This window comes from Stegastes partitus, unplaced genomic scaffold (genome assembly GCF_000690725.1).
Source record: "Stegastes partitus isolate 25-593 unplaced genomic scaffold, Stegastes_partitus-1.0.2 Scaffold596, whole genome shotgun sequence".
Classification (NCBI taxonomy): domain Eukaryota; kingdom Metazoa; phylum Chordata; class Actinopteri; family Pomacentridae; genus Stegastes; species Stegastes partitus.
The window spans coordinates 346204-356770 of NW_007578327.1; the positions used below are offsets into that span (position 1 = coordinate 346204).

Consider the following 10567-nt stretch of genomic DNA (forward strand, 5'->3'; position numbering starts at 1 on the left):
GATGCTCTTTTATGTTGTGTTATGAGGTTGTTGGAGGTTTCTTGTGATGCAGGAAAAACTGAAGTGTGAGTAGACAGTAAAGTGTTTTCTAATCTTATAGCTAACTGCATTCCATTCAGCTGTTGTTGTACTTGTGCATTTTACCTGTAAAACATCGACTTGTTTCTCTGACATTTAGCTCAAAACGATGCTGCACAGCTTCACAAACCTGCTGACTCAGCTGTAGACTGGTGAAATTCTGGGCAATCTCTCCGGTGCAGGAAAAACCCTCTTTGTTCTCAACTTAAAGTTGGGAATCACTGCTTTAAAATGTATATTTTTGTCATTGTAGGGAGTTTCTGTATGCTGGTGAGGACCTCCACGTAAAAACATTTGTCCAAATCAAATGACTGTTCAGACACTCTGTGACGATGCTGCCTGTGGATGCGACAGACAAGGACAGCAGGAGGAAGCAGCAGGACTTTTAAAGCTATATTCTTTAATCTATAATTTAGGAACGATGGGCTGCTCACCTTTTTGGCTGTGCATCTTCACATGACAGCTATTTTATACACCTCAGATGTTTAGGACTGCTTAAAAGACAATCCACCATGTTCAAACGGTGGCTGCTGGCCCTGGTGGCCCGTGTCGGCCTCATCGTGTTGGGCCTCTGCTGCTGCCTGTCGCTCTTCTACCTCCTGGCCTGTAAACCTGCATCTCACGGCAGCCAGCAGCCTCCGCTGTGGTCTGGAGGAGCCACCAGTAAGGAGGGATACCTGGCCTTGCTGCAGGAGAGGGAGGACTCTCACAAACACTACATCAACAGCCTGACGAAGCAGATAGCCCAGCTGAAGGAGGCTCTCCAGGAGAGGACGCAGCAGCTTCAGGAGTCGCTGGACAAAGCTAAAACTAAAGGGGTTCTGCCTCAGGGTCTGGAGAGTCTGCACAAAACTCCGGCGCAGTCCGACCTGAAGGTAGGAAGACGCGATGCAGATGCAGAGAAGATACAGAGTTCACGCGTGCTGATGAAACAAATGAAGAGTGACATTATATGTGTAGTAGTAATTGCTACATCGTGTCCCGCAGGAGTTCTTCCGCTCCCAGCTGAGCCAGGCAGAGGTGAACTCAGGTGTGAAGCTTCCCAGCGAGTATGCACTGATTCCTTTTGACACTTTCACCCTGCAGAGGTAAGTGGGGGAGCAGAGCTGTTGATGCCTCCAGGAGGGCCGCGTAGCCGACATCTGATGTTCACTCTGAGCTGCCGCCTCTTCACAGAGTGGGGTTTTTGTCGTGTCACTCAGGGTGTACCAGCTGGAGACGGGGCTGACGAGGCACCCAGCCGAGAGGCCTGTGAGGAAAGACCGCCGAGACGAGCTGATAGGCACCGTGGAGACGGCTCTGCATGTCCTGAACGGACCTCAGCAGCACGCCGACAACATCAGGAGGAAGCACGCGTACTCCCCGTCTGACTTCATACAGGGTGAGAAAGAGCTGCATGCACACTTTCACTTCCTTCACGTGTTCTTCTGGTGGACAAACACAGCTGGACGCCTGTATCCGATTATCAGACATTATTGGGTTAATGTGTTACTGTTTTGAATTCAGGAGTGGATTTTACTTCCACTGTCAGGTAGTAAAAGGACACATCACATCTCATTTTTATCTCCAGAAGCTAAACTGATGCACCAATTTGACCTTTAACAGTCAAGTGATTTGACTAACGTGCACAAAAAATGGTGAAAAAAAATCATAATAAAACCTAGAATAATTCTATGTCTAATAAAGAAAAGCTAAAATCAATCAAAGACTAATAAAACTGAAGAGAGAGAACAGAGATGTTAAAAACCCAATAAAATGACTTAGTTTGAAGATAAAGAGTTTGATGGAGTCTCAAGCAGAATTTATTCCTTCCCAGTTGGTTCGTTCTGTCTCAAAAACGTCAAACTGGTTCATATTAAACTGGACCCTACAAGTGGTCAATATAAACAGGCCTCAGCGACGTCACTTCATAAGTTTGCCACCCTTCCCAGCTCTGCTCACCTTTCAGAGATCTCTCTTTCAAAGAAAAGCTTCAGTGATTAGCTGGTGTCCATCTATCGCTCCATTTGGTCTCCCACCAGTAAAACGTTGGCTGTCTCCTCCTCTCACTTTTGCCATTTTGCACTTTAATAGCCAGACAACTCATTCTCTCAACCAGAAACCTAAATGAGCAATTTAATGACGTGTATCCATCTTAAAAAGAAAAGGTATTTGAGGGATGACAAATGGGAGAAACTTCAGCTTGTCTGATAAAGATTTTTTTGTCCTTCTCTTTTTCTCTTGGTTCAGTTTCACCACCTGCCCTGTAGCTTGGAAACTGACGTCCTAGAGACAGCTGAAAAAACTGACATTGTTATGTTTAGCTACAGTCGTGACTCGATGATCTGACACTAAATGTAAAACCTTCTTTTATGCCGGATATCAAGGCTGTCGGATTGTCAAGACGGAGGTCCAGATACAAGGAGGGCTTGATGCTGGAAGGCTCATTAGTTGTTAATTATTGTTCATAGTTGTTGTTATAATAACTAGTGTATTGCTAGAACACTACGCATCACTGGATTTCACGCCTAATTGACCGGTGTTTGATTGTGCATGTTCCGACCACTTCCACCACAGGGAAGTGCTCTGACGGGGTGGAAGTGGCCGGAACGCACAGGCAGTACTTGGCTGCTGATGCTAGTTTAGTTAGCGCTCACACTTCTGTTTCCACCATCGGTGGCGGTGGGGGAGTGGCAGATACGCTCCACCGTTACCATCCATGTTTACTTCCATAAACACTGAGCACGCTCGCTGCGTGTGACGTCGTCGTGTCCTCTTCTGCGCATGCGGGACACTTTTGGGTCGTATGAAGTTCACACAGCAGATCACATACAAGTCGCATTTAATTGGAAATGTGAACGAAATCGGATTTAACAAAAAAAATCCTCATTGAGCATCAAGTCCTGCAGTGTGAACGTAGCCAATCTGTGGGATTGTTCAGTCAGATAATACGCCGTTATCCTGATTGGTGACATAAAATGTCATGTTGGAGTCAGAATCCAAGGCTGTCGCTATGTTAAGGCTGTTTTTAATGGGTTGCGTTCGTTTTTCCTAAGAGGGTCGAATTATCAGGTGACGACTGTATATTGAAATCTAAAATAAAATATAGGAGTTTTCACAAGCGGAATAAATATATTTGGAAAGAATGAATTATTCTTGCACGACTAGAGTGATTTTATAGGGAAGTTCATCTGCAGGAAAAATAAAAAATCTTTACTTAAAAAACTGAAAAGAGCCATCTAAAATGAGATAGACACTATATTTCAAGTTTCAAATATATTATTATGATATATAACTTAGAATTTCATTGTCACACATGGTGTAAAGTAAAATTAAGGTCATAAAATGTATTTTAATTGTGGGAAAACTACCTTGTTTGTATGATGATGACGACGTTTGTTTCTTACTATTGCACAGTATTTTTCTTTATACTAATTTTTTTATTATTGTACTTTTTACATGTGCTATTAACTTCCTTGGCACCATCAATTCTTTGGAACTGACTGGAAATGTACCAATTTAAGCCAGTTTCCAGTTTTTCTGTCCTTTCCAGGAACCTTCCTACGAACATACACTCATAAATCAGCTCTTTTTTTGTAAAATTATTAGGAAACATGGGCCCAGTAATGCTCTCTCCTCCTCATCGCAGGGCTGACTCGCACAGAGCGGGACAGGGGAAGCGTTTACGAGCTGATGTTTCGAGGCAGCGGCCAGCAGGACTTCACGCAGCTCGTCCTCTTCAGGCCGTTCGGCCCGGTGATGAAGGTGAAGAGCGAGATGGTGAACACGCGGGGGATGATCATCAACGTCATCGTGCCTCTCTCCAAGAGGGCCGACGCGTTCAAGCAGTTCATGAGCAACTTCAGGTATCGCTCGGAAAGTAAATGAACGCGCTGCCACCTGCTCGCACACACCCACTGGGATTGTATTGTGAAATTATTGATCTCAGGCTGGAGTAATAAGCGTGGAGGAGCTGAGTGGGTCCTTATCTTAATAAAGCAGCCTGACAGAAAACCTATAAGACTCCTCGCCACTCACAAATGAGTAGATATAGATTAGAAAGAGTAGCTTCACCAGTGTAATCACCCTTATCTGGATAAAGGGCAACTTGCGGCTATCTGTGAATAACGTCGTACTGAAATGTGTTTATTCGTCTGTGCTGTCTCTTCAGAGAGGTGTGCATCCGGCGGGACGGCAGGGTTCATCTCACCGTGGTCTACTTCGGTCGAGATCAGATCGACCAGGTGAAAGCTGTGATGGACCAAACCACCAGGTGCCACAGTCGAATTTACAGTTCGCTCATCATCTAATGTCACGATCTCCCTCTGATCAGTCCATGTGTGCAGGTCATTTTAATCACAGAGTTTGTCTGGTTCAGCTCCACGGTTTGGTGCCTTGATGCCACAACAGATTAGAAGTTACTTAGCACATTATTAGGAGCTAATCTGGATTCAATATAATGCAGTCCAGCGCACCACCACCACCACCGCTCACTACCACCTCGAAACATAATGAAGCGCTGTCACATGTTTTCAAACTGTCAATATCAACTGAAAGAATAATAACAGCTGTATTGGATAGAATTCATAGCAGAGCTGTTGTATTGGATTGCATTAGATTGCGCTGCTGTTTCTAATAAAGTGAGATGGATTTCCAGTTTAGTATCAGTCAATTTATCTTTAAAAATATCTCAGAAATCTGCCACTCGGTGAAGAGTGTGGGATTAACGCTTGAGATGTGAGTTTTTAAAGTCTCAAGTCTTGACTATGAAGTCCTGGGTTACTTCATCGGCCTGATTTTCTGCCATATTAAACACTGCAGGAGTACATTAACAGAAGTAATAATGAATATGCTTCTCAGATAAGATGCTAAATGGTCAGATTTGCCTGTTTCTTATTCCTGTGACACAGTTACAGTCATTTCTATTTTGTTAACTGAATAGTTGTGTCAGTTTTTGAATTATTGCATCTGAATGTGATGATCAAAGCCGTTATCTGCACCGTAAGACAAAAAAAAAAATCCAGCAAGACTGCCAGAAAAAGAAAATGGCGGGAAAAAAAGGCGGGAAAATAATGGCAAACATGTCTAAAATCATTTTTTAGTGTATTAAAATAACCTAAAACTGTGTAATATCACAGCTACACAGTGTAAATGTACTTTTTTACAATGTGGTCTGCACTATCAAACACACCTTCATTTGCTAGCATGATTGGCTTATTGTTGGAATAATTTACAGTAAATCTTTTGCACGTTTTTATGTAATCTCTCATCTTCAAGTCCCTCTGAGTAAACCCACTTAAGCAAAATTGGTGCTACAGTCAAAGCTGAGTTTCAACCTTTTCAGATTTTGTCATGACATGAGCTGAAGTCATGTGACTCAAGTTCATAAATCCTAAAAACAATCAAGCAAAAACAACAAAACAAAGACGAAATCCATTTCTTTTCCTCAACTCTCACAGATGTGTCTGTGCTGCACTGCAGATATTTTGGCCAAAAGATAAAAAAGAAGTGTAAGTGAGAGAGTATCAGTGTTTTACAGCTGCAGGCTATTAAAAAGTAAGTCCTGTGAAGCCTGTGCACCTCCAGAGACCAGCACTCACGCCCACATGCATACACCCCTCTGTAGTGCGCAGGCTGAGATGATAAAATCATAATGCAGGATCTTTTCCTCCTCAGGCTTTAGCGATCAAAACACAGCAGATCCTCTGTGAGCTGTTGTTAACTATGTGATGCTGCGACTGTGCAGCAGCAGCCTGATGAGACTTTCTGACTACAGACTAGTTTGAGCTTCAAACTGAGCATCAGAGCACCACCTGTCTAATTAAACACAGATGACCGGCCTCCTGTCCTTTCCCTCAGAGAGACTCGGTTCAGGAGCTTTACCTTGATCCAGCTGAACGAGGAGTTCTCTCGCGGTCGGGGCTTGGACGTGGGCGCCAGGGCTTGGAGGCGGAGCCAAAACGTCCTGCTCTTCTTCTGTGACGTTGACATCCACTTCACCGCCGACTTCTTGACTTCCTGTCGTCTCAACGCAGAGCCTGGTGAGAGACGGGAGCTTTATCGACATCATTTTTTTTTTTTACCAAATACTCCAGAGATGCCAATGAAATCAAACTGTAACTTGTTTCTACAGGAATAAAACAGCTCAGATTACAGCTCTGGCTGATGGTGGTGATAATGTCTCAGGGCCACACACACCCACACGAGGGTTTTCAATTAGCTCTCAGGTTAAAGCCTGGTGGAGCTCTGCTGGGAGCTCCAGTGTGACACCAAAGTCCCACTACAGGTGTCACTAATGGAATTAAATTAATTGCATTTCATGATACTGAGCTGAGGGCTGCAAGGTGGCGCAGTTGGTAGCACTGTTGCCTCGCAGCGAGAAGGTCGCCGGATCTTTCTGCGTGGAGTTTGCATGTTCTCCCCGTGCAGCGTGGGTTCTCTCCGGGTTCTCCGGCTTCCTCCCACACAGTCCAGAAACATGTTGAGGTTAATTGGTGATTCTAAATTGTCCGTAGGTGTGAATGTGAGTGTGCTTGGTTGTCTGTCTCTAAGTCTCCAGCCCTCCAGGTGTCCCTGAGTCAGCTGGGATAGACTCCAGCCCCCCCACAACCCTCGTGAGGATTAAGCGGTGTATAGATGATGGATGGATGGATGGATGGATGGATGGATGGATGGGATATCCAGCTGGTTCCAGGGTCTGAATATGTCTCGCTAGAACATTTCATAGAACTGGATCACTTTACCAATGCTGTCTGACGTGAAGCCAGCACTACGGTCATTCATGGTTTAACCTTCATGTTTCAGGGCTACAATGGTGGCTCACTTCACTGTGCAAACTTTACCTGCTCTGGATCAGTTCATCTATAAAATAAGAGATAAATGTGTATAAAAGCAGCACCTTCTGACCTGTTACCTCATCACCATTTGTAGATGATCCCTCGGCGCTCAGTGTGCAAACAGTGAGAGTTTTTAGAACTGCAAGTTATTTCACATCCATTCCAATCTTCTATATGACTTTGCATTGCGACATAATCCTAAAACACAAGCGGATTTAAAGCCTTCAGACTAGATGTTGACTTACGAGATTTGCCTACTCACCGATTTAAATGACGTCTTAATATTTGCTCTTTACCTGCTCCTGAACCTGTTTTACACCAGAATAATCCTAAAACTGTCCTACACACAGTAAGAACAGGCTGTGATGGAATATTATAATATTATAATTATAGTGAGATCTGCTTATGCATTAATGGTGGGGCAGTGATAATAATAATAGCAGGTATTATTTGCCAGTTTTCCTTCCTGCTTTGTGCTGCTTTTAGCCTGTATTCTATCTTTAAATCCCTCTTATTTGTTAAAGATTATAACTTCTTCTTCTTCTGAAAAACATGCGGCTCTAGTGGTGCCAATGCTTTACATGAACACAGCCAGGTTCAGAAACGATGCATTGGCTTAACGAGTGGACGACCAGCTTTGCGTGACTGTTTTTAGTGCACCTAGATATCAAAAACAAATCCTGGGTATGTTGAAATTTGAGCCATTTCAGTTTCTGTGCAGCAGATCAAAAAAAAAAAAACAACCTTCATGTTCCAACAACATACTAAACAATGAAGACAAATAAGCTCATGTTTCTCTGCCAACAAGATGTAAAAAAATAATAATAAGCTGACTTCACACCTCAGCATCTTTAACACCTCCTGCTGTTTGATTATCACCTGATAGAGATTCAGTGTCACACCTGCCCTTACAGCATGCCAGCAAAGACAATCCAACTTATTTCCGCTGCCGAGACGCTTTGTGTGAACGCTGTGCCAGACAAATAATGTCAGAACACAGTCTGTCACACCTTAAAGGAGCCAGTGAGCAGTTTTCCAGGTTGTTTTAGGGGTTGCTCGAACCTTTGTGCATGTGCTGTCTGCAAGAAGAAGCTCTATCAGGGCTTTTTAGGAGGGAGGCAAAAGTTCCTACTGCAGGGTAGCCGGTGTCTGATTGGTTAAAGTCACACAAGACAACAAGCAACCATTTTTCTGCCCTCTCAATGTCCTCATCAAGTAGCAGTCGTCTCCTCTCTATTCACCATATAGACAAACATAACAAACCCTCCGTTGTTGTAGTTCCTCTGTGCTCATAGGACTGGAGTTACATGCAGTAACTACTGCTTATTGTTCTTTCAGTGCACTCAGGGTTTAATGTTGTGGCTGAACGTACATACACCGCAATGGACACAGAGGCTGGAATGGTTTCTTACTGGGCCAGTTCTGGGAATGTTTGCTGGTCTGAGTTCCTGCAGTGGAAAGTCACCGATGTAATAACGATAACTCTGGCTTGTGCTGTTGAGGGATAAGAGGTAACCTGACAAAGAAGCGAAGTAACGTGAAGTTGTTGGACACTGACACTTTATAAATGCATAAAGTGTCTTGTAATGCAGCGTGCCAGAACGTCTTCCTGTTGGAGAATGCTGTCACCTATTTTAACTATTAACATAACATAGACTTTTCTATTCAAATGTCGGTTCAGTTCGGTTACATTTAAGTTCATTTAGCACCAGTTCACAGCATGATGGACTGGCGGCCTGTCCAGGGTGTCCCCTGCCTTTAACCCAGTGTCCGATGGGACAGGCTTCAGCTCCCTCAGGCTAAAGCAGCTACAGATAATGAACAGGTAGAATTCTTGTAGTTTAATCTTAGCAATTGGACTTGCTTGAGTTCCTTGAAGACGTTTCATCTAAGAGGCTTCATCAGCTCTGACTGACTAGTTGGGAGTTCCAGATACTGATATCCTTAAGGAGCCACTAACACCTGAGTTTCGGCTTTAATTGGGAGTTTGTTGCTCCTCCCCCTCGTTAACTCATTAACTCAGGTGTTAATGCCTCCCTGCTAGTCAGTCAGAACTGATGAAGCCTCTTGGATGAGAGGTGAAACGTCTTCAAGGAACTCAAGGAACCAGTTGCTATGATTAATCTACGAGAACAACCAGGACCTGGATGACTGAGAATCTTCACAGACAACTGATAGAATTCACAACATAAGCCATTGGTTGCCTTTGAGCAGCTCTTTGGGGACGATGGAAAGAAAAAACTCTTTTATCAGGAAGAAACCTCTGGCAGAACCAGGCTCAGGGAGGGCAGCTATCTGCCTCCACCAGTTGGGGTGAAGCTGAAGAAGACAGAGAAAAACACAAACAATGCACAGGAGAACAATAAGCATTGGGGCAAATGGTGACATCAGTGAAGAAGCTCTGGAGCCACAGATTTCTCCAGAAAGGACAAAACACAAACTACAGGAGAGAAAGGGCAAAAAGTTAAGACATAAAGTCTTCTATTGGCTTTAATTGTTGTTCATTAATCTACAACAGCACCTCAGTAAGTACAGTTAAGACTCAGAGCTTTACAGATTGTTTAGTCAGAAGCAAAGGAATCCACAGAGGAGCTAATTATGCTGCTGCACGCTATCTAAAACCACCTCAGATCTTCCTCAAATCCCTCAGCGGTGAGCGAGCAGATCACATATTTTCCTCTTTTAAGGTGTGACCTGTGACTGTGTGTGGGTGTGACAGGTCTTCAAGAAATCCTGAAGACGAGTGAAAGCATCTGCAGCGAATACTTGTAGACGCAGGTTTAGCTTCAGGAAAACTACTGGAAGTCGTGCCCATAATTGCCCACACATGGTATGAGAATTTTAAAAGGTGTAAATTGACACACAGATCAAGAAAACTGACTTTGGAGAAGATGCCGTCATTACTGGGGCAGCATTAGGGACACCTGTGGGTTCTTCTGCTGGTGTGAGAACCGAATAGAAATAATGACCAGACTGTTTTGATTCTGACTCCATCAGTAAGTCATGCTAGCAGCGACTCCTCACCGAGTCTCCGGAGAAGGTGGTCTGTCTTTGTCGGGGCCAGGTTACTGCTGCCCATACAAATGACCCACATCTCATTGTTTTCACTCCAATTAAATCTGCTCCGGCTGCTGGTGATGAAAAATGCATCACCCGGTACCAGGAGCCTAAAACAGAAAGTGTGTCGACTACAGCTGCTTTAAAATTTTAGAATAAGCTTATTGTTTTATCTTTTGTTTTGCACTGTCTGCATCTATTTTATTTTATGTTTTACAGGTTGTGCTACAAGGAAACATGTCACATTATTGTATTTATGTGAATGGGCCTCTGAGCGTGTCTTCTCTTGTAGGTAAGAAGGTTTACTACCCCGTGCTCTTCAGCCAGTACAACCCGTCCATCATCTACAGCAACCACACGCTCCTGCCCTCCCTGCAACAACAACTGGTGGGTTAAAAAAAACAACAACATACCAACAGCTCCATTACAGCAAAGATAAATCATGATGGAGGAGATTGATTTCTGGCTTTTGCCTCAGGTGATCAGGAAGGAAAGTGGATTCTGGCGAGACTTTGGGTTCGGCATGACGTGCCAGTACAGGTCTGATTTCATCAACATAGGTAACGACGGAGCTTCTTTCTCATTTCCTGTGTTGAAAGACCAAAACAGTTCATCAC

The 10567-nt window shown here is 43.8% G+C and overlaps 1 protein-coding gene across 1 annotated transcript in view; it reads left to right on the top strand.

Annotated features, from left to right (window-relative positions):
* Positions 1-590: 590 nt before the first annotated feature.
* Positions 591-10567, top strand: part of LOC103362725 (chondroitin sulfate N-acetylgalactosaminyltransferase 1-like) — a gene marked incomplete at its 3' end in the record, with an annotated part of 14745 nt that continues 4768 nt past the window's right edge. Inside the window, exons 1-8 of the mRNA XM_008289173.1 lie at positions 591-953; positions 1066-1166; positions 1281-1459; positions 3707-3923; positions 4229-4330; positions 5917-6098; positions 10243-10337; positions 10429-10510. Of these exons, the coding sequence (XP_008287395.1) occupies positions 591-953; positions 1066-1166; positions 1281-1459; positions 3707-3923; positions 4229-4330; positions 5917-6098; positions 10243-10337; positions 10429-10510 (1321 nt within the window). The remainder of the gene's footprint in view (positions 954-1065; positions 1167-1280; positions 1460-3706; positions 3924-4228; positions 4331-5916; positions 6099-10242; positions 10338-10428; positions 10511-10567) is intronic.